At 58.9% G+C, this 27256-nt stretch overlaps 11 protein-coding genes and 1 pseudogene across 11 annotated transcripts; 6 read left to right on the top strand and 6 right to left on the bottom strand.

Moving 5' to 3' along the window:
• Nucleotides 1-947, top strand: part of ACA1_117340 — a 1552-nt pseudogene extending 605 nt beyond the window's left edge.
• A 183-nt stretch (nucleotides 948-1130) lies between these two features.
• Nucleotides 1131-3486, bottom strand: ACA1_117330 (hydroxylamine reductase; the record flags this gene model as incomplete). Its single annotated transcript, XM_004342321.1, has 5 exons — nucleotides 1131-1797; nucleotides 1869-1995; nucleotides 2108-2621; nucleotides 2726-2970; nucleotides 3099-3486. The coding sequence occupies 5 exons, from the start codon at nucleotides 3484-3486 to the stop codon at nucleotides 1131-1133; spliced, it is 1941 nt and encodes a 646-aa protein (XP_004342370.1).
• Nucleotides 3487-3815: 329 nt separating this feature from the next.
• Nucleotides 3816-6708, top strand: ACA1_117320 (FAD binding domain containing protein; the record flags this gene model as incomplete). The annotated part of the gene is made up of 13 exons (XM_004342320.1): nucleotides 3816-4008; nucleotides 4097-4176; nucleotides 4255-4314; nucleotides 4401-4509; nucleotides 4586-4681; nucleotides 4747-5023; nucleotides 5111-5188; nucleotides 5257-5384; nucleotides 5458-5615; nucleotides 5699-6061; nucleotides 6135-6316; nucleotides 6404-6490; nucleotides 6567-6708. The coding sequence occupies 13 exons, from the start codon at nucleotides 3816-3818 to the stop codon at nucleotides 6706-6708; spliced, it is 1953 nt and encodes a 650-aa protein (XP_004342369.1).
• Nucleotides 6709-6798: 90 nt separating this feature from the next.
• Nucleotides 6799-7978, bottom strand: ACA1_117310 (uncharacterized protein; the record flags this gene model as incomplete). The annotated part of the gene is made up of 6 exons (XM_004342319.1): nucleotides 6799-6880; nucleotides 6955-7072; nucleotides 7138-7258; nucleotides 7332-7369; nucleotides 7431-7692; nucleotides 7784-7978. The coding sequence occupies 6 exons, from the start codon at nucleotides 7976-7978 to the stop codon at nucleotides 6799-6801; spliced, it is 816 nt and encodes a 271-aa protein (XP_004342368.1).
• Nucleotides 7979-8146: 168 nt separating this feature from the next.
• On the top strand, nucleotides 8147-8878 carry ACA1_117300 (uncharacterized protein; the record flags this gene model as incomplete). The annotated part of the gene is made up of 4 exons (XM_004342318.1): nucleotides 8147-8323; nucleotides 8399-8515; nucleotides 8581-8714; nucleotides 8809-8878. The coding sequence occupies 4 exons, from the start codon at nucleotides 8147-8149 to the stop codon at nucleotides 8876-8878; spliced, it is 498 nt and encodes a 165-aa protein (XP_004342367.1).
• Nucleotides 8879-9108: 230 nt separating this feature from the next.
• Nucleotides 9109-11332, bottom strand: ACA1_117290 (protein kinase; the record flags this gene model as incomplete). Its single annotated transcript, XM_004342317.1, has 5 exons — nucleotides 9109-9317; nucleotides 9393-9634; nucleotides 9716-9842; nucleotides 9927-10507; nucleotides 10572-11332. The coding sequence occupies 5 exons, from the start codon at nucleotides 11330-11332 to the stop codon at nucleotides 9109-9111; spliced, it is 1920 nt and encodes a 639-aa protein (XP_004342366.1).
• A 455-nt stretch (nucleotides 11333-11787) lies between these two features.
• Nucleotides 11788-12545, top strand: ACA1_117280 (uncharacterized protein; the record flags this gene model as incomplete). The annotated part of the gene is made up of 2 exons (XM_004342316.1): nucleotides 11788-11881; nucleotides 11962-12545. The coding sequence occupies 2 exons, from the start codon at nucleotides 11788-11790 to the stop codon at nucleotides 12543-12545; spliced, it is 678 nt and encodes a 225-aa protein (XP_004342365.1).
• Nucleotides 12546-12616: 71 nt separating this feature from the next.
• On the bottom strand, nucleotides 12617-14784 carry ACA1_117270 (uncharacterized protein; the record flags this gene model as incomplete). Its single annotated transcript, XM_004342315.1, has 5 exons — nucleotides 12617-13093; nucleotides 13191-13240; nucleotides 13329-13433; nucleotides 13517-13613; nucleotides 13690-14784. The coding sequence occupies 5 exons, from the start codon at nucleotides 14782-14784 to the stop codon at nucleotides 12617-12619; spliced, it is 1824 nt and encodes a 607-aa protein (XP_004342364.1).
• Nucleotides 14785-15256: 472 nt separating this feature from the next.
• Nucleotides 15257-16837, bottom strand: ACA1_117260 (uncharacterized protein; the record flags this gene model as incomplete). The annotated part of the gene is made up of 8 exons (XM_004342314.1): nucleotides 15257-15381; nucleotides 15472-15667; nucleotides 15741-15823; nucleotides 15896-15973; nucleotides 16034-16135; nucleotides 16207-16360; nucleotides 16443-16555; nucleotides 16657-16837. The coding sequence occupies 8 exons, from the start codon at nucleotides 16835-16837 to the stop codon at nucleotides 15257-15259; spliced, it is 1032 nt and encodes a 343-aa protein (XP_004342363.1).
• A 163-nt stretch (nucleotides 16838-17000) lies between these two features.
• Nucleotides 17001-18263, bottom strand: ACA1_117250 (ubiquinone biosynthesis Omethyltransferase; the record flags this gene model as incomplete). The annotated part of the gene is made up of 6 exons (XM_004342313.1): nucleotides 17001-17124; nucleotides 17214-17371; nucleotides 17463-17572; nucleotides 17649-17775; nucleotides 17841-18120; nucleotides 18235-18263. 6 exons carry the CDS (start codon nucleotides 18261-18263, stop codon nucleotides 17001-17003), a joined length of 828 nt encoding a protein of 275 aa, XP_004342362.1.
• Nucleotides 18264-18588: 325 nt separating this feature from the next.
• ACA1_117240 (p21-activated protein kinase) lies at nucleotides 18589-25720 on the top strand (the record flags this gene model as incomplete). Its single annotated transcript, XM_004342312.1, has 34 exons — nucleotides 18589-18673; nucleotides 18865-18941; nucleotides 19040-19160; nucleotides 19255-19286; nucleotides 19380-19508; nucleotides 19593-19786; nucleotides 19866-19963; nucleotides 20040-20099; nucleotides 20203-20299; nucleotides 20400-20578; nucleotides 20654-20797; nucleotides 20874-20940; nucleotides 21014-21062; nucleotides 21138-21275; nucleotides 21348-21449; nucleotides 21544-21643; nucleotides 21722-21798; nucleotides 21905-22024; nucleotides 22144-22281; nucleotides 22363-22449; nucleotides 22805-23270; nucleotides 23383-23466; nucleotides 23553-23659; nucleotides 23767-23981; nucleotides 24064-24150; nucleotides 24265-24274; nucleotides 24373-24481; nucleotides 24521-24652; nucleotides 24765-24886; nucleotides 24959-25070; nucleotides 25166-25214; nucleotides 25289-25350; nucleotides 25427-25530; nucleotides 25604-25720. The coding sequence occupies 34 exons, from the start codon at nucleotides 18589-18591 to the stop codon at nucleotides 25718-25720; spliced, it is 3870 nt and encodes a 1289-aa protein (XP_004342361.1).
• Nucleotides 25721-25956: 236 nt separating this feature from the next.
• ACA1_117230 (HPP family protein) lies at nucleotides 25957-27217 on the top strand (the record flags this gene model as incomplete). Its single annotated transcript, XM_004342311.1, has 4 exons — nucleotides 25957-26510; nucleotides 26581-26756; nucleotides 26824-26967; nucleotides 27039-27217. 4 exons carry the CDS (start codon nucleotides 25957-25959, stop codon nucleotides 27215-27217), a joined length of 1053 nt encoding a protein of 350 aa, XP_004342360.1.
• Between the last annotated feature and the right edge of the window lie 39 nt (nucleotides 27218-27256).

Genomic DNA, 27256 nt, shown 5'->3' with positions numbered 1-27256 from the left:
ATTGTTGTAGACACGAAATAAAATAAATATTAAAACAACACAGAAGTGTTCCCCTCCTGTTGGATAATCCAACTGGAGCGCGAGGAGCAAAAACAGATGATCAAGTTGAGGTGGCAGGCGACTTCGATCTCGATTGGGACAACTTCGCCGAGTTCGGGTCGGGCTATCCCTCGACCGTGCACCGGTTCGTCGGTTCGACCGAAGCCACATACATCTGTGACGAGAAGGTGCATCCGTCGCTGGTCGCCCGTGGCCGTCGTCTTCTCGACGCGCTCGCTCCGCCCGGTACAGTTGGTGGCGAAGGAGGAAGCGCCGGTCAGGATGGCCATGGCGATGAAGAGGACGAGGAAGATGAAGGACTACCGCTCATGAACCTGTCTACTACAAGTGGTCGTGGCAGAGGAGCGAAGGCATTGGACAGGAGAGCCGGGGAAGGCGGGAGAGTGGCTCCGCTGCCTCCTCTCGACGTCGCCGTCGGCCCGTGGCGCTTCGATCCCTTAACTACGGAAGAGCGCTTCGAACTCATCACCGGCCAGAAGAGACCAGCTGGCGTCGACGCCAACGTCGACGGGGAAGGAGAAGGGAACTATGTGTCCGGAGAGCTGCAGCTGATGGTCTATCGTGCTTCGGCGATGAAGCCGAAGGGTGAGCCTGACGAGCGGCTCCAGAGGGACAGGTTCGAGGTCACGCACGTGCACCACATGGATCACGCTCGCGAGTATGTGATTGTGATCGACAAGGTGGAGCGTCGCTTCGTGTTCATCGGAGAGGACGGATGCCATCCGCATTGTGGCACCAACGAGTTCATCTACGACAACTCTCACGGAAGCGGACCAGGTCTCATGGGCCATCTCTCGGAGCTGAACACACTCGGGAGCCTGCTGGAAACCGCTCGCCGACGATTCGTCCAGTTTAGCTTGGGATTGAACTGGTGGAAAACATCATGATAACTTCCTCATCCCTCTCATTATTCCTGTCCTCGGCGTTCAATGAACTGCTCATGTCATCACAAACCTGCTGTGCTGCTTCTCTTGGAGAAGAACGTGGGAGAAAGACGCCTTAGGCCGCGGTATTGTTGGGTTGTTTTTAACATTACATTATCATTTTGGTCACCAATAACTGACTTGTCACTACGGGCGCGCAAGCATGGTCTTCATGTCGGCCTGCACGTTGTTGATCTGCTTGACGCCGTAGGATTTGACCAGGATGTCGAGCATGGCGGGCGTGGCGAAAGCCGGCAGCTGAGGTCCGAGGTAGACGTTCTTGATGCCGAGGTGGAGCAGGGTGAGGAAGACCGCCACGGCCTTCTGCTCGAACCACGAGATGACGAAGGAGAGCGGCAGCTGGTTGATGTCCTTCAGGCCGAACGCCTGCTGCAGACCAGACGCGATCTGGATGGCCGAGTAGGCGTCGTTACACTGGCCGATGTCGAGCATGCGGGGCAGGCCGCCGATGGTGCCGAACTGGTCGAAGAACTTGTTGAACCGGTACTTGCCGCAGGCCAGCGTGAGCACCATGGTGTCCTGGGGAGTGTTGAGGGCCATTTCCTTGAAGTAGTTGCGCTCGCCCTCGGCACCGTCGCAACCGCCGATGAGGAAGAAGTGCTTGATGGCGCCGCTCTTCACCAGGTCCACCACCTTGTCGGCCACCGACAGCACCGTGTTGCGGGCGAAGCCGGTCATGGTCGTGTTCTTCTCCGGCTCGTCCTCCTCGAAGCCGTCCATCGCCAGAGCCTGCTCGACCAGGGCCGAGAAGTCGTAGTCGGGGATGTGCGTCACGCCGGGCCAACCGACAACACTGTTCGCAAAAAACTGTGAGTCTCACATGCAACCCCAGCTCGGCTGCTATGGGACGGTTTGAGTGCGCACCTTCGGGTGTAGATGCGGTTCTTGTAGCTCTTCCTGGGCTCGATGATGCAGTTAGTGGTCATCAGGATGGGACCGGGGAAGCTCGAGAATTCGATCTTCTGCTGCTGCCAGGCACCGCCGTAGTTGCCTGGAAGGAGGAGCGGTCAGTGTCGCTGACTTAGACTTAATGACCCCATTGCCCCCAGTGGCAGTGGTAGTGATAGTAGTAGTAGTAGTAGAGTGCCAGGACGGTGTCGTACCAACAAGGTGAGGGTACTTCTCCTTGAGGCCCGGATAGCCGTGCGCGGGCAGCATCTCGCCGTGCGTGTAGATGTTGATGCCCTTGCCCTCGGTCTGCTTGAGCAACTCCTCGAGATCGCGCAGGTCATGGCCGGAGATGAGGGCGCACTTGCCCTTGACCGCGGTGGTGCGCACGGGCGTGGGCTTGGGGTGGCCGTAGCGCGTGGTGGCGCCCAGGTCGAGGAGGCGCATGACCTCGACGTTCACCTTGCCCACGTCGAGGCACAGCTGCAGCAGACCCTCCAGTGTCTGCTCATTCTTGCGGCTCAGCCTGGCGAGGGCCTCGTGGCAGAAGGCGAACACCTCGTCGCTCTCCTGACCCAGCACGAACGCGTGCTCGGCGTAGGCAGCCATGCCCTTCAGTCCGTACATGGCCATCTCCTGCAAACCGGACAGATCCGGGCCGTAGACCTCCCGCCTCTGGAGCACGCCCACCCGATGTCCCTCGGCCTCGAGCTCTTCGAGGCTCATACCCTGTGCACCACACACACACACCCAACGTCAGCAAAACTCCAGCTCATCATGCATCAACTTCATCGTCATTGGCGGAACGTTGAGGTTCTGGGACAGGCAGGTACCGAGTGGAACTTGAAGGCGGTGGGGTGCCACTGGTCCTCCTGCTGCTCCTCGGCCTGGGCCTTGGCGAGCGCGGCAGGCGAGGCGCTGGCCTTGGCCTTCTCGTAGAGGGCCTTGGCGCGGGTCTTCATGTCGTAGGCCTCCTTGAGGAAGGCGTTGAATCGGGCAGAGTCGAAGTTGACGTTGGTCACCGTGCTGAACAGGGCCCGCAGCACGAAGTTGTCGACCTCGCGGTCCGAGAGGCCTCCTGTACTCATCGCCATGCAAAGAGGGAAGAAGACCATCAGCATCATCGTTCATCGTCATCAGCAAGAGATTCCAACTCGACGCACGGCTGTTGGATGGGAAAGAAGTTGCGATGTGTGGCACACGTACCAAGGTCACGGGCTCCCTTGGCGTAGATGGAGACGCCCTTGGTGGCGTGGATGAGGAGGTCCTGCAGGGAGGCGACCTCGGGAGTCTTGCCACACACGCCGACGGTCATGCAGCCCTTGTTGTCCCTCGTCTGCTCGCACTGGAAGCAGAACATGTCGGGCGCCCCTGCGGCGTTGGCAGCAGCGGCCGCGCGAAGACCGGCGCTGGCATGGAGAGCTCGCGTGCCCGCGATACGAGGCAGGGCTCGGCTGGTGAGCGCAGTCGCACGCGTCGAGGTAGTCAAACTTTGGGCACCCGAAGCAACAAGACGGCGCGAAGAAACGCCAGCGGAGGAGGAAGTGCGAAGAACGGCCGAGGCGCGGGCGGTGGAGTGTTGGAGTCGCTTCATGGCTAAGTGTGTGGGGGTGTGTTGCGTTGTGCGGAACAAGTTCCTGTGGGAGGAAAAAAAATGGGTTGCGCAATCCTCCACGACCCAATGGGCGGCCTCCAACCGCTTGGAATTGCTGAAGAACTGTCGGAAAAGAACTAGAAATTAGCTGGACCGGAGCTTCTACCATTGGTTGTTGCCAGGCAATTAGCGTTGAAAAGTCCAGACCACATGCAACGTCCGTGACATCTCGCGGCCCGGAGTTTACATCCCCTCAGCACGACCGAACCAAACTGCGTCGTGGTCGCCAACCGGTTTTGGCTTCTTTTACCCTTCCCCCACACGAGAACATGTTCCGATCAGCCAAGAGACGAGCACACCAACTTTTGACTCCGCCACGATTGGCGAATGCACACAGCAGCAGACACCTCGCCCCTCCCACCCTGCAGCAGCAGCAGCAGCGATGGTACAGGGCAGTACCTCCTGCAGCCGCTCCCGTGAACCTTAACGTCATGTTCGGGTCGCAGACGGGCACAGCCATGGGTATCCCCCCTCCCCCGCACGCGCACCTGTTGCAGTAGTTGGTGCTTTGTTGATTGTTAATATGCCGCCCTCCCCTCCCCCTCCAAAGGCTTTGCGCAGCAGCTGGGCAAAATGGCGCGTAAGAAGAGCATCAAGGCGAGGGTGGTGGACCTGGAGGAGTTCGAACCCGTGCGTGCCGCCCTATCGCTCCGAACAGTGTTGTTATTGTGGAGAGGCTAACGGTGTCTCACGGCTTTTGGTTGGCAGGCGGACATGCTCGGCAAGCCTTCTGAGGTGTACGTGTTCGTCCAAGCCACGTTTGGTCAGGTAAGAGCCACCCCTCCCCCGCTTATGTGTGGGGTCTGTACGCTGGCTTGTTGTTGACTCTTGCCACCACCGCCACGTGTTGGCAGGGTGAGGGAACCGACAACGCGAAAGGCTTCTTCGAGTGGCTAAAAGCGAATGAGCGGGAAGACGACAAGAGCAGGTTCTCACCTTTGCGCTTCGCCGTTTTCGGTCTCGGTACGTGGTGCTTGGCGCCTTGGCTCCCGCCGCCTGCGCTGGCAACTGACAACCACGCCCCCCCTGCACAACATAGGCATGAGCCAGACGTATCCGGCGCGGTACCAAGCTGCAGCCAAGTGGGTGGAGAAGCGAATGCTGGAGTTGGGAGCGCAGGAGATCGTGGAGAGAGGTACCTCTCCCATCTCGTGGGGCACACTCGCCGACTGTCGCTCACCTTAGCGCCCCGATTCGCAGGTGAGGGTGACGACAATGGAGACATCGAGACCAACTTCGAGGAATGGGTGGACAAGCTCTTCCCCAAGCTGCAAGAGCTCGACGACACCTCTTCGGCGTCAGAGAACAAGGATGTGGGAGCACGCACGACAACTGCGGCCGCCGTCGAAGAGGAGAAGCTGTTCTCGTTGAAGGTGCTGCCGCGTACGGATGTGAAGCAACTCGCCGCAAGTAGGCCGTTCGATCCCACCAGAGCGGTGGACATCAGAAATCCCTATCCTGCGCCTCTGCTCACGAAGTGCGTACCCAGCTCTTTCTTGGACAAGCCAACCCCGTCTGGTGCGCTGACGTGACTTGGATCGGTTCTCTTCGTCGGGTGCCACAGAGTGGAGCTGCACACACAGACGTCGACGCGATCTTGCAAGCACATTGAGCTGGACATCAGTAACGCGCCAAACATGCGGTACATGCTCGTTCATGTTCTCTCGTTTCTCGCGTGTGTGCCACACGCTAACTGCGCATTCAATGTAGCTATATGACCGGAGATTACCTGGGCGTCTTTCCTCGCAACCATCCGGAGCTGGTCACTCAGTACGCTGAGCGGTTGGGCCTTCCGCTGGACACCGTGATGGACTTCAACGTCAAGCCCGATACCAAAGGTGCTCGTTCTTCACCTCACATCGCCAACCAGTCCTGAGCTCGTCTAACCTGCGACGACAACTATCCCACCAGTCACACTCCCATTTGCCACGCCGTGCACACTCGGCACGTACCTCGCGCACTACGCCGACCTCTCGGCGCCCCTCAAGAAGGCCCACCTCTCCAGCCTGTTGCCTTTCGTGGCAAGGCCTGCAGAGAAAGAGCAGCTGGAGTCAGTCATAGCGGACAACGTATGTGCGGGGAGAGTGGTGGTGGTGGTAGATGCACCCAGCAGGGCAGTAAGTCTGATGCGCTTCCCTTTCTTTGTCCACAGGAGGTGGTCAAGCGCATGGTCGACGAGGAGCAGATTCTTCTGGACGTCATGAACCGCTACGCGTCGATCGATGTTCCGCTGGGTGGCTTCGTCGAGCTCGCGCCTCCGCTCCAGCCCCGCTATTACTCCATCTCCTCCTCCGATCGAGTGCATCCTCAGCACATCCACCTGACTGTCGGCCTGACGCAGCATAAGACGCGCGCGGACCGGTTGCACCGGGGAGTGTGCTCCGATTACCTGTGCAATCGCGTCGAGGTCGGCGATAGAGTGCCGATCTTCGTGAAGAACTCCTTGTTCAAGCTGCCCGATTCGTCACACCCCATTGTGATGATCGCCGCCGGCACAGGTCTGGCTCCGTTCAGGGTACCTATGCTCCTCGCTCTCGCTCTGAAGTGAAGTGTCTCAGAAGGAGGCCTGAACGATCTCGTGGCATCAGGCATTCGTGCAAGATAGGACGTACCTCCACGACCACGAAGGCAAGATGCTGGGCGGCACGGTACTCTACTTCGGATGCTACCATCAGGACCAGGATTTCCTCTACCGCGACGAGCTGGCCAAGGAGATCGATCGCGGCAACTTGCAGCTCGTCACGGCATTCTCCCACGCCCAGGAGGAGAGGTACCCGAGAAATGGCACGCCTATCCAACGAGCTGTATGTTGACGTCTCTCTCTCGCTCTCTCTCTCTCTCTCTTTCGTCCACGCAGGGTGTTCGTGCAGCATAAGCTGATGCAAAACGCCGACCGGATTTGGCACCTGATCCACCACGAAGACGCCAATCTCTATGTCTGCGGGTACGGTATCTCCCCTCTGAGCTTAGTGTGAAATTGCAGTTGCTGATCCGCAGAGGCATTCCTACGTACCATACAGAGCGACGCAGATGGCCATGGGTGTGGAGGATGCCTTGGTGTCGATCGTCGAGAAGTGCGGTAAGATGGAGCGGCCACTTGCCGAGCAGTACATTCGGACGCTCAAGGAGAAGAACCACTACCAGGAGGACAAGTTCGGCTAACACCAAAGGAGATCCTAGTTTTGGCAACCGTACGAAAATATATAGAGAGAAAGAGAGAGTTTAATTTGTACAGGAAGCAACGGACCCGATTTAGTCGTCAACGGCGGGAGGCGCGAGCTTGTTAGGTGGTGCTTGGTTCGAGCCGATGCGAGCGCCCTTTTCTCCGTACCACCTGATCCGTGGAGGTGATGAAGAGGATGAACATTCTTCAATACGCGACTCGGTTGCACATGTTCGATCGCGCACCTCTTTACGCGAGGGTTGACGAGGGAGAAGCCTTGCTTCCTCTTCGCGCCCTTGGCCTGCGCCTTGTTCGGAACTGTATTGGCCACGGCCGCGGGCTCCGCCATCTCGTACGTCGATTCTGGAATGAATGGTGGGGCGGTCAGCGATCAGCTGAACCTCCTTCTTTGTCGCGCCACTCTATACCTGACGATCTCTTGAAGGAAGTGGCTCCTCCGCTGGACGTCGATAAAGTGCAGGGCATGGTTTGCGAGGACGACTGGGAGGACGGCTGAGATGACGTCAGCGTGGTCTCTGTTCGATCTTCCTGCTTCGCCAAAAAGCAACGCATCAGCTTCAATCAGTTAGCAGGAGAGCGCTTCAAGAACACGCGCGCGTACCCTGTGTTTCTCCACTTGCGACAGCAACTCGTGGGCCTCTGTTGGGCAGTTCGTCAGAAGATCGCCGACAACAAAACAGCGGACGACCAGGGAAAGTACCTAGTTCGGACTTGCGTTTCCGCCGAGCGAAGGCGAGGAGGTCAAACACCATGTCGGCCACCTTGGACTTGATCTCGTCCGTTTCGCCCGGTAGGAGCGTGTAGGTGTAGGAAATTTGTTTCCCGTTGCAGTAGCACCAGGCCGTGAACTTCATTTGCTCGTTGTCGTTCAGTCCCACAAAGAGGCTGTCCGACTGCAACGCCTCCACCAGCCGAGAGAGAAAATCTTTCCACGACTCCTTGCCAAATCCAAGCATCTTCTTCTGCACGCGCAGATTACACAAGTCAAGTATAATGCAGTACTGTAGTAAGCAACTTTGCCAGAGGATACCGGCGCCAAGGAGGCGGGGGAACCTGGTGCTGCATCTCCTCAAAGAACACTTCCTTCTCCCAGAGGCCCTCGCTGAGATCGGTCACGGAGATGATCCACGAATCGTGTTGTGTGGTTGAAGAATGGACCAGGTATCGTTCGTCGCCGCTCACCTCGGCGTAGATGCCGTCGAGGACCCGCAAGCTCCTTGCAAACTGCTCAGCAGCTGCTTGCGACATGTGCAGGGTTGAATCGAATTAACCACAGTGCACAAAACTCTTTGCTCTTTGAAGTTTTTCGTTCTGTTTCGTTTTCCCGCCCTTTTGTCCCAACGGCAAGGGCTAAGAAGAAAATCAAAGCAGAAAAGCACATTTCTCGATCAGCTCAACATTGCAAGATTTCGCGAGATGGAAGTTCCTGCGCCTGCGTCGGAGCTCGCTCAGGCCCCCGCAGCCGAGAAGGCCGTGGTGCTCACCCGGACCGTGATCGAGCCTGACACGGAGGCACTGCTAGAGGCTCCTCTGCGTATCGAAATCGAAGTCCGTGCCTCCAAGGCCATCACCAACGCCCGATGGGAGGCCACGGTACGACGCCTCCCGCTCTTGCCCCCCTCTGCAAAGGAGCCCCCTTTACGAAGTTCGTTTCGAATTTGCACACAGTATTTGGCAGATTTCGCCAATGCAAAGCAGACGGGCAAGCGGAAGGAAGGAAGCACGCAGGTCGCGGAGACTGGCGTCACGCTCGTCGAGGGGCAGAGCCACACCTTCTCGTTTGCTGTACGGCATGCATGTGCACACGCCAACTCTCCATCACACCTGGCCTCACACTCTCTGTGGTGCAGGTGGACGACTTTGTGAACGAATTGTGCGAGGGCATCATGGAAGAGACGTTGCTGAATGTTGGCGTGATCTACATCACCCTGTACAGCGGTGTGACCGAGGTCGAACGCTTCCCTTTTGTAACGCATGTCCGCAGGTGCGCATTGATGCCCCCCCCCAATGATACGTGCGCGCGCTTCTGTTGGGCCATCAGTGACTGCAATCGGAGACTCATGACCTCCTCTCTTCAGGCGAAGAGTGGAAGGCCGCAAGCTCTGGCGATACGTGTTCGATCCCTTGGCGCCCTCTGTTGAATCGTGATCGTGGTCGGCGGGCTCTTCTCAGTTCGCCTGCTCCTCTCGCTCGAGATCTACCGCCTTAGCGTGGAAACAACGGGAGTTCAGGAGAGAGAAATTGGAAGAAGACTTCTGTGTACAACGTTCGGCTTTGCTCATCAGCAAAGCAAGATGGTTACAAGTTTCGCACGAGCCCTTCGTGCCGAGATGAAAACCATCAGCTGTCCTCCACGAGGGAGGGGGATGCAGTTGAGTTCAGTCTTGGGCGGCGTCCAAGACCTTGGCCAGCTTACGGGCGATGATCGTAAAATCGGGGCGACGATCGGGGTTGCGCAGACAGCACCGTTTGACGAGACGTCGCAGGCGCTTGTCGGCCGTGGTGCCCTTCGGAAACTTAGGGCGGTGGCCGTCGGCAATATGCCGTGCCACGCGCCTGGTCTCGACCTCTGCATAGGGCACCGTGCCTGTGTGAGGAGATAGTGATGATGGTTAGATCTTCATCTACACAGTGCTACGTCACTGCAGAGGGACGTGCTTACCGGTGATCATTTCGAACAAGACGAGGCCGAAGGAGAAGACGTCGGACTTTCTGTTGTAGCGTCCGGTCAGGGTGACCTCTGGCGCGCGATATCGCGGATTGCCGTTCTTGGACGTGCTGACTGCCCCCTCGGGGTATGTCTCGGCGGCGCCGATGACCTCGACAGCGATGCCGAAATCGGCCAAGCAGGCGCTGGCGTAGTCCTCCGGCTTGCGAAGCAGGATGTTCGCAGTCGATAGGTCACTATGACACGAAACGAGAAGGGACCCCGGGAAGGGTTAATGATGTGGCCAGGATGAGGGTGTAGGGGTGTGGGTTGCTTACCGATGGAAGATGGGAGGGTCGAGGGCGAGCAGGTTAATCATGGCCTCTGCCACGCGCATACCCACTCGCGCGACCGCCCTATCGGACAGTTTGACTCTGCGCCGTATCACCGACTCAATGCTTCCTCCTGATAAAGAAACACCAAAAAAATTGATCAGTCAGGCCTTCCTCGAGAGAAAAGTGTGCGAGGCGCACACATGGTCGGTCGTACCCTCGCACAGTTCGGTGACGATGCAGGCGTGCGGCTCAGCGCAGTAGCCGCGAAGGCGGACGATCGGCGGCGGCAGCAGCGGGTGCGCGACCGGGCACTCCTCCAGGGCTCGCTTCAGGGCCGCGACTTCGCGTTGGTAGCTCTGGCGTTGGCGCGGGCCGCACTTGAGGATCTTCACCGCCACCGGACCCGTGTGTGGGAGGGACGCCGGGTAGACGGCGCCGAAGCAGCCCTGGCCCAGGACCCCCTCCCGGAAGCGAATGTCGCCGTAGCTCAGCTCGAGACCGGCGCCGTTGTGCGGTCGCGGGCAGACCGCGGGCGGGAGGAGCTGAGGCTGCGAGAGCGAGGCATAGACCATCGGGGCGGCCTTCCCTTCAGGCTCGGTGCACGCTCGGGTCAGGATGGGCAGAGAGCGAGAGGCAACCAGGCAACGCAGCGCGGCGGCGGGCGGCGAGGCGTCATCGGTGGTCGCGTCGGTGGCGTGGCCGCTGTCTCCCTCGCAGTCCTGATAGTAGTAGTACTTGTCCAGGGACAGCTGTCGCTCCCGCAGCCGCCGCAGGAGGCCGAAGAACGTCTCCTGCCTGCGTTGTGGCGTCAGTGAAACGGTTTACTCGACTCACAAAGGAATGGAGGGGGGACGCGTACGGTTTCAGGCAGGCGTCGAAGAGCTCCTTGGTGATGTTGGCCGGCGGCACGGTGTCGTCGTCGTCGTCGTCGGAGCCGGGGCACCACTTGTTGCTCGAGAAGGTGGCACAAGGAGGAGGAAGAGAAGCAGCGGCCTGGAGGCGCTTGTGCACGGCCTGTAGCCGCTTGCGCCTGGCGGCGAGCGTGCGGCTCATCTCCTCGACCAGCTTCTTGCGGTTGCGCTTCTCCTCGAGGCCCACCCAGCCTTGGGCAGAGTTGCGCTTCCTGTTGTTGAAGTCGTCGAGCTTGGTCTCCAGCTGCCGGATGTCGCTCTCCAACCGCGTCACGTAGCTCTCCACCTCCTCCCTGGTCGCCTCCTTGCCCAGCGACACCGTCGAGCCGGCGCCTCCAGAGCCCTCCCTCGAGTTGTACTCGTGGGCTCGTCGCGCATCGATCTGTTGCCTGCTGCGCCCATCTTGTAACGAGTTGCAGCGCCGGTGCCGGTGCTTGCGGCCCTTTGTCGTCGTAGTTGCTGCCGATGTCGGAGCTCCGACGGCGGAGAACTCTTCGTCGCTGGCGGACTGCGCTCTATCGAGTACGGCGCCGGCGGGGGGACGGACCACTCGGCGGCAGAGCAGCGGAGCAGAGAGCGACGACGTCAAGCTGAACAGCGGGCGATCAATGAGTGGCCCGGGCTCTGGCGCGGCGGCCGGGGCCGTGATAGGCGCTGTAAGATCGTGAGAGAGGCTGCGTCGCAGACGCCGCGAGGCCGTGTCGGCCATGTTCGCCTCGCCCCACGATAAGGAGGAGGAGGGAGGCGAGTGTGAACCGCACTCGTGCTGGGTCCTCGACTGGGTCGTGACTGCCATAGTTCGTACGCGTCACTGCTGTGTGTCACACAGCTCTCAGCCCCAAATCTCCTCTCCGCAGGCGCCAGTATTGCCTTGTCGATACAGTACAGCTACGGCCAACGGAGTGTCCAACCGAACAACTGGAGAATAGAGGGCCGAGCGATAACCATTCGCATTCTTGGCCCCATTCTGCGTCCATCTTTTGCCTCACGCTTTTAGCCGAAATGCGGCCGCGGCCGAGTTTCTTGCTTTTTTCCATTGCCCTTTTCTTTAATATTTTCTTCATTTCCTTATTTGGACAGGAGATATGAAGCGCCTGTTGGTACGTCGTAGGTGGCTGGAGCAAGATGAAGAGAGAGGTATGGATGAGAGCGCTCTTGGTGGTAATGCTGCTGGCGTGCGTGTTTGCCTTCGTGCTTCTCGGGCGTAACATGTCCCGCCAGGTGGTGCGAGTTCAGCCACTGCCAGTTCTGGCAGACGGTACGCGAATCCCCCCAACCATATTACTTCTCCTCGATTCAAGGCCACTTACGGTGCGCACAACCCCCAATCTTCTGCAGAGGACGATACCCCGGAGGAAGTGTTCGAGGAGACAGAGGACACGCCCCAGCAAGACTTAAGCAGCAGCATCAGCAGCGGCGAATCTATGGTCCAGCTAGAGCAGCATAACCAGCAAGAGGAGCAGCAGGCTGAAGCTCAGAGACAAGCGGAGGAGCAGATGAGAGCGGAAGAAGAGGCACGTGCGAAGCAAGAGGAGGAAGCGGCACAGGTGCTCAAAGAGAAAAACTGGCGAGAGGAGCGGGACAAGCGCGTGCGGGAGGAGAGGAAGCGACTGGAGGACGCCAAGAAGTTGGCCAAGGCCAGCAAGCTGAGCGCAGGAGAGCAGCGCAAGCTGGCCTGGCAGTCTTCGCTACAGCAGGGCGCCGTCCAGTGGTCCGACATGTCCGCCACGCAGAAGAAGATGGCCACCTACAACCAGGCCAAGGCCGACGCCGAGCGAGAGAAGGAGGACCAGCGCCGGCGCACGGACGACATACGGATCGCGGCAGAGGCAGAGCAGAAGAGGAAAGAGGAGGTGGCCGGCCTCGTACGCCAACGCAAGGAGAAGCACCTCCTGGCTCGGCTGAAGAAGAACGAGCAATGAGAGTAGAGCAAGAAGGCTTCGCACACTACAACAAACGAGTCTCTCTTCACACGTGTTCCGTGAGCTGATCATCACTCGGCCTTCTTCTTCTTGCCCTGAGCGCCGCGCTGGAGGAGGATGAAGGAGAGGAGCTTGAGGAGCACGAAGGAGACGAAGTTGCACAGGACGATCCAGAGGATGGAGTAGACGTAGAACGGGACGACCAGTGCGCCGCCCTCTTCAGGTGCGGCACGCTCGAGACTGACGTGGATGCCCTGCTGCTCGAGGAGAGGCACCAGGCTGTCAGCGGCGTTCTGCAGTTGCTGCGGCGCCTGCTCCATGAAGGCCCGGTAGGGCGGACTGTTCTCGCTCTTGTAGGCCTGCTCGTAGAGGTTCGCGCTCCTGTGGGCGAAGGGCGTGTAGGCGTGGAGGGAGGGCACTCCCGGGAGCTGGTGCGTCGTCGAGAGGAGGAAGAGCAGCGAGTGGAGGAAGATCGACAGGAAGCCCGCGCGCCACCTCACCCCTCCATTCTTGTACAGCGCCAGGAAGCAGAGCGGCAAGAACAGCGCCTGGTGCATTGGGGGGGGGGGCAGGGAGGCATGGTAAGCTTCCCTCTTGCTCCAAAGCATAGTTGCCGCAACCATAACGAGAGGACGTGGGTGGTACGTGGTAGCTCAAATCCGCGATCGCAAAGTAGTTGTCCCACGACATGTGCGCTGCAGAAGAGGGCGGCATGAGTGTGAAGCTCGATTGGTGTTTGTTCGTGCGTGCGCGTGCGTGCGTGCGTGCGGGAATAACTCTTACCGACGGGCACGGCGGTGCCGAAGAAAAAGGCCCCGGTGATGAGCCAGTGGGCAAGATCGGCCCACCACGAGAAGTGATAGTAGCTCAACACCACTAGTGACGTGCCTGCGGTGCCATCGTCAGTCCGTCTGGACCATCGAATCTCGAACCGCCAAGCAAGGAGGTGGCGAGGTAGTGGGTCTACGCACCAATGAGCGTCGGGGACAGAAGCAGCATCCCCACGGCCGCCAGCAGGATAAAGATCTGCAGGTTGAACAGCATGTCCGCCAGCCCCTCGAATCCATCCTGGCGTCGCAAAGTGGGAGAAGATTCAGTCGAAGAGATGGCTGAGGGGAAGGTGCAAGGTGAGCGTGAAATGTACCTTCTCCCAGTGGCGATAGCTGAGAGAGGCGAAGTAGGTCAGCAGCAGGAGACCCGCCAATCGCGACGCCCACGGCCAGTGCCAGTTTCCGGGCTTGGCGGCGGCTGGCTGCCTCCTCGCCCTGGCGGGAGGGGTCGCGGTGGGCTTCGGTGCGGGCTGGCTTCTCGAGGACGACGATGTCACCGCCGAGTCCTCCTCATGCGCGCTACCGCCGCGTCTCTGGCGCAACGAGGAGGCCGAGGTGGCGAAGAGCGAGGACACGTCGTTGCCCCCGGCCTGCTCCATCGGCGGGAGGATGGGCTTCTTCGGCTTGTTGTAGAGCCCCATGTAGTCGTCGTCGTCCTCTCCCGCGCCGTTGCCGCGCTGTTGAGGATTCTGCTGCTGTGTTGGTGGTGTGTCTTCGAATATGGGCTCGTAGGAGTCCGCACCCAGCGAGGACGCAGAGGGTGCAGGCGAATCGGCGAAGGCATCCGGCACCGGCAGCCCGCCGCTTGCAGGCCCGAACGTGCCTCCACCCGCCGCAGGCACGCCGTAGAACTGCGGCGCCGCCTGGGGCTGCATGTAGTGCGGCGCTGGCTGCTGTTGGGGCTGCATGTAGTGTGGCGCTGGCAGCTGTTGAGGTGCGGGCTGCTGAGGCTGTGTGTATTGCAGTTGCGGTTGGTGGTGGTGGTGGTGGTGCAGCGCTGGCTGGTGGGCCTGCGGAGGGAACGCGCCGTGCGAGTGGGGAGGGGACAACAGAGGTGCTGCTCCTGCCTGGGGCTGCTCCACCGACGAGAAGTGGGGTTCGGGTTGCTGCTGGTGCTGCTGGAGTCCAGCAGGGTATGGGGAGCCGTGCGAGTGAGGCGGCGAGAGCAGGTTACCAGCGCCCGTCGACGGGGGAGGAGCGAGGTATGAGGATTGTGGCGGCATGTGCGGGTGTTGAAGGTGATGAGTAGCCGGTTGCAGGAATTGGCCGCTCGCATCGGACGAGTAGGGCGACATGGCTGAGAATAAATCGGATGAGCCTGGAGATGAGATGCCAGCAGCAGGCGAGTAGGAAGACGTGGGAGGGGTCGATGATGCATCGACGATGGGCGAGAGGCCACCATGGTACATCATGGGGTGCTGATGATGGGGTGGTAGAAGGTGGTGCTGTGGCTGCTGGGCTTGGGGTGCCGCAGATGGGAAGCTTCCCATGGTTTGGGGAGGGTGCGCATCAGGCGGTGGTGCAGCGGTCGTTGCGGTGGGACCGACGACGAGAGGGGCATGAGGGGTGACGCGGGCAGATGGGGGCTCGCCAACGATTCGCCTGGCGGTGCAGCATCATCGAGGTCAAGATCGACGTACGAGGTCGGGAAGAGCTGCATAGGCGCGGCCGGCCTGCCACGACGGCCATGCGAGTGCTCACCCAGCGTAGGGGAGCCAGGAGCCGACATCTGCTTCGTGCAGTACCTTGTTGTAACAAGGTTTGCGCGCACACGCCCCCACACGTCAGCCAAGGGTAACCAAACACATGCTTTTTCTTCTCTCTATTTTCCTCATTTCGCCGACTGTGCTGAAGGCAAGCGCTTGCCAGTTCGAGTGCTGACTACAGGCAGAAGAGACCGCTCGGCTGGACTTCTCTGCCGGAGAAGTAGGTCGCATGCTCGAGTTGGCCAGACACAGTGGAGGCGGACAACAGCGCAACGGGAGGACTCTCACCCGTTCCAGACACTAGCCGTAGGTGGTAGTAGTAGGTGTACACAGGTGAGCACATCATCGGTCGGGCGCATTCGGGGCATGAGCGAGAGGAGTGGTGCGTACCCGAGTAAAACTGAGACTTGGTCGGGCTGTAGGCGGCCAGGGAGCCGACTATGAAGACAAACTTGGTGGAGTCCCATTGATTGATGTCGTGCACCTTGCCGGTGAGTGAATCGATGGTACCGAAGGCCAACGGACCCCCGTTGCCGGAGGCGGGGCTGAACAGCCCGTACGACAATCCGCTCTCGCTATCCCACGCCTATCGGATTGTTAGTTATTTTAAAATAAGAAAGGTGAGTAGTGTGACGGGGCGCGGGGCGTGTGGAAGTGACCATGGCGGCAGGGTAGAGAGTGTCCAGCGTCACGTTGCTCCACTCCAACTTCTGCACATCCAAACGAGTCCAATAGAAGTGCGCTGCAGCGGAGAGAAGATGGAGATTAGTTTCGCCGAGCGTGTGTGTGAGAGAGAAGAAAGATGGGGGCGTACGAGAAGTTCCTTCCGTCCTCGCAGGGAAAACAAGCAGCCTGTTCTTCTGATCGAATGCAGTGGGCGCACCGCCAATGCCTGGACAAGCAACTGTCAAGGGAAGAGCGCACGTGCACGATCAGAGGAGAATTCGGGTACCGGAGGCGGCAGGCACCGCGCCATAAGGGACGGTAGCCACGCGCTTGGAAGTGCCCGCGGAGAGATCGACAAGCTCTACCCACACGCCAGAGGCACGCTTGTCTATCGCGGAAAGGAACATCAATACCCCACTATCCGCCCCGATGGAATGGGCCATGAGCGGGAAAACGAACGCATGTCGGTGCCAATGACCCACACCTGATCACCAGCAGGATCGTAGTGCAGGCCCATGACGTAGGTTTCGCCGATCTTGATGGTCGTCTCCAGCGTCACCTGCCCAGTAGACACCTTGGACACGTCGAACACGCCCAGCGCCATCTCCTGTTTCTACACACTCGTTCCACAAACGAGTGTGAGCCCACGGACACTTCTGTACGCATACAGCCACTGCTAGTGCGAGGCGGCGTACGGCCATGCTGAGCAAAGGAGCAAAGAGTCGCTTGCCTTGATGGTCCACTGCCGGGGTGATGGGGAAAAGCATAACCCACTCCGCACTCGTGTAGAGTTGCGGCCCCTGGGCTCCTGCGAAGAAGGAGAGCAGAGAATAGAGAGTAGAGTAGAGCTTAGAGCTGACTATGGAATGGAGTGAGAGATGAAGAAAGAGATATATGGGGGCTGCGTACCGGTGCTCGAGTCAATGGTGGAGATGTTGAAGAAGGTGCTGGTCAGGCCAGACCAAAGTGCATAGAGCGGGACATCTGCGGCCACTGGCACTGCGACCTCTGCGGAGGCAGTGCTGCCCCCGACCACGAGCAAGAGGAGGAGAGTAGCGGCAACCGCGAACAGGAACGAGAAAGAGGCCATGACGAGAGACTGAACAAGTTCTTCCAAGTCCACAGAGAAAGCCCTTCACCCGCAGTACCGCCACTCCCTCCCGAAAGGTGGTTGAACTCAAGTTAGGAGAAGTTACCTTGTTTCCGCATTGAGCACGCGTTTATAGACCATAGTCGGTCCGAGTCAATAGGGTCTATTGGGCGAGGGGCTTGGTGGCCCACAGCAGATAGTTGACCGAGGTGTCGGTGGTGAATGACCACGACCCGTTCCACGGCTGGTAGGCGAGCCCCGTCAGCTCCTCCAAGTTCATGCCCGCTCTGGTGTCATGTGGTTGCGTGCGTGCGGTTAGATAGCGATCAGAAGCCGTGAGGCGGAGAGCGGGACAACAGATCACGCCACCACGCACCGTTGCAGAAGAACGCCCAGCTCCGTGGGCTGCACGAATTTGTTCCACTGATGCGTGCCCGGTGGCACCCAGCCCAGGATATACTCAGCGCCTACAATGGCGAGCGCGTAGGATTTCATCGTTCGGTTGATGGTAGACAGAAACAGGCTACCGCCCGGCTGTGCACAGGGGAGAAAGGGTTCCCGTGAGCTAACGCCGACTCCCACCCCAATACAGCTCCAATGAATGAAGGGCCAGGTGGGACGGCACCTTGACCAGACCGCTGAGGGAGTTGATGAAGAGCTCGGGGTTGTTGACATGTTCGATCACCTCGAGGCTGCTCACCACGTCAAACTGCTGTCCTTCTGCTGCCAGACCCTCTGTGCTCATAACACGCGTGAGTGAGTGTTTCGCTCGGAGAATGTGTTGGTCGTGACGTGTGGGTCGGAACGGTACCAGCCGTGCCATGACGATAAGCCAGAGTCGACAGCGAGGAATCCCCCGACGAGTGCTTGATCGCCGTCTGTATGTTGGCTGCCGACGCATCCACACCCAGCACCTCCCCACCCAACCGCGCCAGCGACTGTAACACCGCGTATAAGGTCGGGCCTTGCATCGATGAGTGGCATTGGGGGGGGGGGGTAATACCTCGGTCAGGAGGCCAGGGCCACAGCCGACGTCGAGGAAGCGAAGGCCGGTGAAGGGCTGCGGTGCGAGCGGAGGGAGACCGAGGCGCTTGGTGAGGCATGTGCGGAGGTAGGCCACCCGCTTGGGGTTCATGCGGTGGAGGGGCTTCATCTCTCCCTCGGGGTCCCACCACCGCAGCCGCGCGCTCTCCGACAGCCGCTGCACTTCCTCCTCGTCCACCGTCGAGCCGCCCGTGGCCGCCCCCTGCTGCTGCTGCGGGCTGCCGTGAACGGTGGCTATACTACGCACAGAGTGGAAAAGCGGCCCTACCGCCCGCGTAGGGACTCGCCATGCTGCCGCGGTCGTACGGCAGACTCGCGTGCAAGAAGGAAGTGCCGTGGCAGTCGAGCCGCACCGACCTGCGAGCAGGAGCGTCCTCTTCATCTTCTTTCTCCGATTTTATTTATTTTTGATCATTTTCCTTCCTCTAAGAAAATGCAAGAAATTCAAATTAATCATAATTAAAGGTCCTGTGTGGTATTGGTGGCCAGGCACTGATACACACACATCAACTATCAAGACGCCGTTGCGCAGGGTGTGCTCCCGCCAAAGAAGAGAGCAGGGTCAAGGGCCTCTGCGTTCTCCGTACCCGACATGGAATTGGTTCCGTCTCTCTGGCTCTCGGAGGGTACAACTTACGAAATGTCTTCTCACCCTCCTTTTCTTCTTCCCACAGCCCAAGGATGAACTGCTACAAGTGGTGCAGAAGATGGCTTCCGCTCGGGCTTCCACCCTTCAATCTTCGGCAACCAACGCGCGCACGCAAGTTAAGGAGGGCTTCCTCGTCAAGCAAGGTTCCTCTTCTCTTTGTCTTCATCCCCCCCCTCAATCTCTTTCTCCGTTCTTTTTTATTGTTTGGAATCTTATTGAATATATTGCATTGCATTGAATATATGTTATAACTTATTTATTATAAGTTTTCTGCTTATTTATTGCTTTTCGCTGTTCATAATTGACTACAACACATGAATAACAAATGGCACAGGGCACATTGTGAAGAACTGGAAGCCCCGCTACTTCGTCTTGAAGAAGGACTACCTCCTCTATTTCAAGAATGAGAAGGTACGGCCATGATCACCATCGCGCACGCCCTCGTTCTATCGAGTCCACCTGGTGGCGGCTGACACGCTCGGGGCTGTTTGTGCTTGGCTGCTGCGCAGGACACCCAGCCGGCGGGCTGCATAAAGCTCAAGGACGCCAAGGTGACCTTCCCCATTCCGCCCAACGTCAACGTGGGAACGTCCGTCAAGCGCGACCACTGCTTCGAACTCTTCTCCTCCGGTTCTCCCTCCTTTGCCTCCCACTGCCACGCAGCAGTTCTCCTCGCCAGCCGCCGATTCGTCTAACCTTGTGTTCTCTTCTTAAATGCCCGCAGCCGACAACAAGACATTCTATCTCGGAGCTAAGGTACGCTTGGAGTACAGGAGGAGAGCGCGCAGACGAACAGCGGTGGTGATGGCTGACGGCTGACGGCCGAGTGAGTGTCGTCTACTCCTCCAGGACACAAACGAGGTGGACGAATGGATGGAGGTGCTCAACAAAGCCATCAGCAGCCTGTCGGTCGTGGGCACGCCGTTCAACGTCAAGCACAAGGCGCACATCACATACGAACCGGACGCAGGCTTTGTGGTGCGTCTATCTCTTTCCTCTGTCGTAGCACAGCGTACCGGGTGGATGTCTGACATATTTGTAACTCTTCTTCGTCTTGATTAGGGTCTGCCGCCCGCGTGGGGCGCCATCCTTCGCTCCTCGGGCCTCACGCCGCAGGACATCGACAGCAATCCCGACGAGGTCCTCAGCATTTTGGAATTCCAGAGCAAGCTGATCGAATCGAGCGACAAGGTCCTGCCTCGGTTCTCGACCAACTACACGTCCAGCCAGCTGCTCAAGGCCGGAATCCCTTCAGGGTACCGACGAGGCCACCATCTCGTTTTCTCTTCTTTCCGACGACACTCACGCATTTGTGGGTCTGTTGCATGTCTGCAGGCGCAGCAAGGACGATGGTGGATACACCGTCGCTTCGAAGATGCGATCTGGGTCGTTTGACGCGACTCCCCTCTCCCCACCGGCAGACTCAGGAGTGCGTCCGCCTTCGCCGGGCTTGTTCTTAAGCCGGTTCGTCTCACCGCTGAACTCTCTCTCTCCCCCTCTCAGCCGCAGAGCCCGCCTCCGAGGAGAACGCTTCTCGGGTCGAGTGCATCCTTGATCAGTGCTCGACAGGTGCAAAAATGTCCCAAGGCCCTGCAGCCAACCCACACCCCAATCGTGTGACGACCGTCGAGGTGATTTGTTGTTGACCTCCGCTTTTTATTTTCCGGAGCAGGCGTTTGGCGCAGCCGTTCGGCAAAGTGCTTGCCAGGAAGATGGCAGCGGACGCAGGGGCGGGAGCGTGATCGTCCCTCCACCCTCGACTCCGCAGGGTACACCCCGCACTACTTGGTCGGTGCTGTCATTTCATCGATGCAACCGTTGAACGTCAGCTGAGCGGAGTATTCGCACCTTCCTCCCCCAACCACAAAGGCATCGCTGGGCGTCCCTCGCATGGAACGACGATCGGCGGGTCGGTGGCGCGCAACACGCAAGTCGGAGGCGGTGGAGTCGCCAGCGCACGGCCGTTGCCGCCGGGCAGGACAGGCAGACGCACGCTTTCCCTGAGAACGGCGATACGCTGGCACCGCAACTCGGAAGCGCCCCCACCGGTACGCTTCGACATCTCCCCTCTCCAGTGTGAGTTGATGGAGTCATGGCTTACGTTGCCTGCCCGCGTAACGCAGCGCCTCTGCCGGGCGCCGTGCACCCTCGGCAGCAGACTGTGGCAGGCATTCAACCACTCTCCACGCCCATCAGCCGTGCCACGGAAGTGCAGACGCTGCAGGCTCAGGTGAACGCTCTGCAGTTGCCCGAATACACCACACTCAGTACGTCCTATACCCTGCTTTCGCTCAATGCCCATGCAGCCTCGCGTGTGCTCACCAAGGTGCCCGCAAACAACAGCGGACCTGGTCAACACGGAAGATCCCCGGCCACTGTACCCGGTAATGAAGACCAAGATCGGCAAAGGGTACGTGCTTCGTCTTAGTTGACCGACTCTGGGGTCTTACTCGCTCGGTTGCCTGCCTGCTTGCTGTCAACAGTGGCTTTGGCGAGGTGTTCCTGTCCACCAATACGAGAACTGGCGAAAAGGTGCGCTCCTCTGCCTAATCTGCTTCGAGTTCTGTTCATTGATATAGCTCCGATCTCCGCGCGCGAAAACGACAGGTGGCCATCAAGAAGATGCAGATCAACCGAAAGAACAAGGAGGAGTATTTGGCCATGGAGATTGGCATCATGAAGACCTGCCAGAATCCCAGCATCGTCCGCTTCATCGATAGCTACCGCATCGATGACGTCGTTTGGGTACGGCTTCCGTCCCACTTCGCTGCGGTGTGGTTCCTATTCGCGGCAGACTGACGTTGGGCACACCTCCAGGTGGTAATGGAGTACTGCGGCGGAGGGTCCTTGCTAGAGATCGTGGAGATCTACGACCAGTTCAGGCTCACCGAACGGCAGGTGGCCTTTATTGCTCGCGAGGTGCCCCATCCATACACTCACTCGCTCTCGTCTGTCGGACACCCAATATCGCCACGGAGAACTCCCGCTGACGTCCAACATTCCTCATGACCAGTGCGTGAAAGCGCTGCACTACGTCCACTCGATGGGGCGTCTGCACAGAGACATCAAGAGCAACAACATTTTGTTGTCGGCCAAGGGCCAGGTCAAAATCAGTACGATAGCCTCTTGCACCTGTTGTCCCTGGGAGCACTACTAATATGCATTGCTGACCACACCGTGACGACCCACAGCCGATTTCGGGTTTGCGGCGCAGCTGACCGAAGAGAAACAGCAAAGGAACACAATTTTGGGCACGGCCTATTGGATGGTGCATCTTGCCTTCCTTTGCCTTTTATCTCCGTAGTCGCGCTCTTGGCTCTCAGCGGCTTACACGTGTTGGGCTTCTCCCGTTGCTGTTTTATTATTTTTCCAAGGCTCCGGAGGTGATCAAGGGAATCGACTACGGCCCCAAGGTGGACATCTGGTCGCTGGGCATCCTCATCATGGAGATGGTCCAGGGCTCGCCGCCTTACCTCAACCTCCCTCCGACCAAGGTCCATTTCTTTGCCCCGCCCGCAGTTGTCGATTCGCCCACCATTCAAGGCGAGAGGTGTGACTGACCGGATGATGGTGGTGGTGATTGCCCACTGTGTGATGTGTGCTGTGTGTGCAGGCGCTGCTGTACATAACCACGAAGGGAGTGCCGCCGGTGAAGAACGCCGCAACGTGGTCCTCCGAATTCCACCACTTCCTCAACCGATGCGTGGAGCGTGACGTCTACGCCCGCGCGACCTCGGAGGAACTCCTGGACGTACGTGTGGCCACTGCCCAGAGCGCTGCTCCCGTGCACCCATTACTGACGCGTTTCGTCTTTCGTTCCGATTGTGTGCAGCACCCCTGGCTCAAGCAGGCTTGCTCGCCGGAGGAGCTGGTGCCTGCCATCGTCGAGGCCAAGAAGCATCGCGACGGAGGTCTGTGCGTACTCTTCTAGAAGAGATTACTGCACATTTACAGTACATGTTATTTATTTTTTACCAATTTACTCCCGTTGTCTTGTGATTTGCGGCTATTTTCTTTTTTGCTTTTTATTTTTCCGTGGCCACCCGATCGGTATGCGTGGTATTCTCGGCGCGAGCCAGCACGAACTTGTTTTTACGTGCAGGGGGTGTCTTCTTCGTCTCCTTCTTCCTCCTCCATCTTGCCACCCCCGCGACCTCTTCTCTTTTTTTTTTTTATTCTTTCTCTACAACCCAGACCGATTGAGCGACTGGGTCTGCCCGCTCGATCACTCTTTTACCCTCCCTCATTATTCATTTATCTCTTTCCCAATGAAGGGAGGGAAGGGCTTGCCCCCGCTGAGGGCCAGCAGCAGCGGCACGAGCAGTGGGCTCAACCAGCCCCTCCTGGACCCCCGTTCCAGATCGCCGCGAGAAGAGCGACCGGGTCCGCTGCCCCCCACTGCCTTGCCGCCCGCCGCGGCCGGACCCTTGTCTGGTCGCGGGCTCGTTGATGGATTCCTCTACCCCGAGGATGCGGAGGGCCTCGCCCATGGGCGCTCGGAGCTTAGACGACCGCGCCACCCGACGGTGAAGGGCTTCATCAAGAAGCAGGGTCTGCCGCTCTCGACCTCGTGGCGGTCGGTCTTCATCTATGGCCAGTTCCTCGTGCTGCCCTTCCTCGTGGCCCTCGGTTGGATCCTGCTGCCCAACATCAACTACTACTCGTGGGCCGTCAACAGCGGCATTTACTTCTTCTACTCCTTCCTCATGTGGCAGACCTGGTTCGATATTCTTCTCCCTGGTGCGCCCCCCCCCGCTCTTGCTCCTTCGCTGGTAAATAAATAAACAATTAAAATAAATAAAATGATGTTAACGGTGTACCCTCTTGGCTTTCCTCTCTGTGTGGCTTGCAGGCTGCAGCCAAGTGCAGTGTCAGGTGTTCAACGTGATGTTCATTTCGGGCACGGTCGGGTGGTACGCCGTGATGAAGATCACCGGTACACCGCCGGCTCACACTCTCGCGCTATTGCGGTGCGACTGGAGCGATTGTTGAACCGCCTCTCTTCACATTGTGCCCGTGCAGACATCGATCACCAGAAGCTGGCCTACACGCTGGTAGCGCTCTACGGGCTCTTCCTCAATCTTATCTGCTTTGCCATCCACGTGTGGCGATCCCGCGTCTTCAAGCAGGTGCGTCCACAACTTTCGTATTCAGCAACTGGGATCTCTCATCACTTCCTCAACGACACACCACCCATTCAATACCCACCCACCCACCCACACACCAACCCACCCAGACACCTAAGTGGGAGCCAGCCCCGCTTCCAGCGGTCTACCAGGGCTCGGATGGCGATCCAAAGATCGATTTGGAGGGCCTGAAGAACTACACCAACTCGCTCAAGATCGAGGCCGACAAGAAGCGCGGACCCACCTTCCAGGATCAGCAAAAGACCTACCAGGAGAAGGATATGCACTGCTCCCGCTGGTTCTACAACATCTTCTGCTTCATCGAGTACGCCGCTTATTTCCGTCACCATCATCTCTCCGGCCACCATGTATGCTCATCCTGACGTGCACATGGCGGCGATCTGCAGGTGGATAGATTGGAACCGCAAGCAGGAGTCATCCACGGCCAACGTGGAGATCGCGTGGAAGACGCTCGTCTGGGGATTCATCTACCGGTACGGTACTTTGCTGTGGTTGTTGCCGGCCAGGCCCGCACCCCGCTTCTTCTACTGACACTATCCACCGACTGTGACAGGGCGCTTCTCTATGGCGTGTGGGCGTGGCTGCAGTTCTTTACCGGTGCGTGCCTTGTGGCCCAAGCTTGTTGATACTAGTAGGCCCGAATGCTCACGGCCCCTCTCTATTCTATGTTGGATCGCGCAGAGTTCGTTGTGCAGTTGGACGTCTTCAGGAACTCCTTCTTCGGCATTCTTACGTTGATCCTCTACCAGCTCGTGCGAGTGATTATCCTCAAGGTGCCTCCTCCCTGTCGATCGATCGAGCGTGGTGCTATTGTTGCGTCCGCTCCATGAGCTCACGACGCAGCCCTGGCGGTCCAGATCATGTTCTCCATCAACGACAAGCTGCCCGGCGTCAAGGAACTGAAGTACTTCTCGCAGTTTGCCGTCCCCATGATGCTCTACCTCTACTACCGAAACCTCTTCCTTTCCGTCAACCGTATCGCTTCCTCTCTCCACCGCCACCGCACCTGCACCTGCCCGCGCTCTTTCGCGAAGCTGTGGAATGTGTTAACACCGGTTTGTGTGTGCGGCGTGGCATCGTGGCACAGAGTGGTGGGTGGTGATCGCCGTGTCCGTCGTCGTCTTCCTCACGCAGTTCACGCTCTATCCCGTGCAAATGTCCCAGTGGTTCTACGATCTCCGCTTCGACACCCTCAAGCGCAGGCTTCAGGTACACCACAACTTGAGGTGTGCGTGGTCCACGCACTCTAACTCCCTGAGGGGTTCAACTTTGGCGTTCCAGAAACCGAACAAAAAGTGGCTCAACGTGCTGGCCGAGGCCATTGCCCCTTCGGAGGTCACCTACGAGAACTATCTCACCATCCTCACGGTGGAGTACTACTTCGACGAAATCGGTACTTGTTGTTACGACCTACACTCACTCGCGCACTATTCACTTCTTTATTCTTCTATCGTCGCTCACCCGCGCATCGCTTCGTGTCGTTGCCAGCAACCTACACCTCCATCGCGACGACCTTCATTCTCTTCCCCATCATCCGGTACGTTGTTGCTGCTCCCCTCTTTCCAACGGAAGCAACGTCGTTTCACTGATGGCCGCATCGCCCGTGTGCAGATATTCCTACAACAGCGACGTCTACCCTCTCATCACGGACCTTTCGGAAGACGAGTTCGAAGGTACGCCCACGCCTCCCAAAGCTCGATCGACAAGTGGCCCACTTGCACTAAGGCTGTGACGTCCCACTCGAAAAAGGGTTGATGCTGCGCTTCCTGTTCATGTTTGCCGCGGAGGCGGGCGGCGACATGCTCAACAAGATGATCATCTACTTCGTTTATCGTATCAACGCGGCCTCGACGGTACGTCAAACGCAATGGTCCCCGCTGCGCTGGCTTCTCCTCCTCACCTCGCGTGGTGTTTCTTCATCACCAGGGACGCAACCTCACGATCCTGAACTATCGCACGCGGTTCCTGTTTGGCATCTTCACCGTGTGGCTGGTGGCCTCCACCTACTACTCCATGGTGCGCCTGGACAAGATCATCAGCTAGTCGACACTGATGACGTTATAGGCCTTTTTTGTACAGCACACCATGAGGACCATCCTGCCGTGCTGTATGTATAAAATAAAAACCAACCAATCAGCGCTGGTCGGGGTGTCGCTGTCAGCGAGCTGCTTTCCGGCGGAATTGCTGGTGAAGGGTGGCTCTCTGCAACGAAGTCAAAGGCCCAGCTTGCGACTCTTGAGACGAGCGCCCGCAACAGGACTGGAGAGATTTCACAAGCCATGGAGCAGCAGACAGCATCTCACCACGACACAGGGTCCGAAGAGGAAGAAGAGAAGGAGAGGTGGCACGAGCTGGTGGATGCACTCTTCAGGTCTACCAGAGCGCAGCGGGAGGAGGTCTTCGCGAGTCTCCCCCAGAGCTGCCGCCAGCCACTACTCGCCTGGATGGGCCGACTGCCTCCCGCCGGCCAGCAGCACGTGGTAGAACATGAAGGGGAAGAGGAGGAGCCCTACGACGTAGAGGCGACTCACCTCCGGCAGCTCGACTCTCGGGGGCGGCCAACATCAGAGGAGACCACGGCTACTTCGCCAACCGCCGCTGCGGCTGGGGCAGAGGGAGAAACGTCTCAGGGGAGGGAGGAGGACACGAAGAAGGGGTGGATGTCCATGTGGAGGGAGAAGCAGCGCAGCAGTTGGCTGCGGGTGCGGCATCCGCTGAAGGACACCCTGCTTCCCCTTTGGCGATCCCTCTTCCCCTCCCCGCGCACCTACAGCTACGGCATCGAGACGCCCTTCTCCTGTGCATACAAGCTCTCCCTCGTACCTCTGTTCAAGTACATACCTTCATGCCCCTCCACTCGACGAGTCGTTTACAAGTTGCCTTTTTTTTGGCCCCCTACGCAGCTCGCCGTGGCCATCATCGGTGCACAAGGCCGCGTGGTCGTGGTTGGGCGCATTTGTGGGCATTGCGGTGACGGGGCTGGTGGCGCAGTACGCCTTGCCCTCGGACGTGCCCAGCTTCTTTGCGGCCGAGGGAGCTGCGGCCACCCTCATCTTTGCACTGCCGGACCTGCCCACCGGTACAAACCACCACCCAAGTCCTCTGCTCTGCGTTTGCTCACCTCTGAGTTGTGGGGTGACCTGCAGCCCAGCCGCGCAACATGATCGGGGGAGGCGCCCTATCTTCGCTACTGGCGGTGGCCTTCCAGAAGGCGTTTGCCTCCACGTCGCTCACATGGCTCGCGGGCGCTCTGTCGGTCGCCACCGCCATTGCCGCCATGGCCATCACCGGTACTCACCTCTCCCCCTCTGTTATGATGATGATGCCTTTTCGCGTCTCACCACCTGTCCGATCGCGCAAGGTACCATGAACCCGCCCGGCGGCGCGTTGTCGCTGTTGTACATCGTCACGCCGAGCTTACACGTCCTCGGCTGGTGGTACATCGGCGTGGCGATCATGAACGTGCTCATCCTCATCCTGGTGGGCATCCTTGTAAACAACATCCCTCGAGCCATGCAATACCCGACCTATTGGCTTTGATGTACACCTTAACCGCGAAGTGGTCGTCGATGACGGATA

Source organism: Acanthamoeba castellanii (genome assembly GCF_000313135.1).
Source record: "Acanthamoeba castellanii str. Neff unplaced genomic scaffold scf7180000084669, whole genome shotgun sequence".
Classification (NCBI taxonomy): Eukaryota; Discosea; order Longamoebia; family Acanthamoebidae; genus Acanthamoeba; species Acanthamoeba castellanii.
Note: the sequence above shows the minus strand (reverse complement) of the source record. Positions and strands in the feature narration are given on the sequence as shown.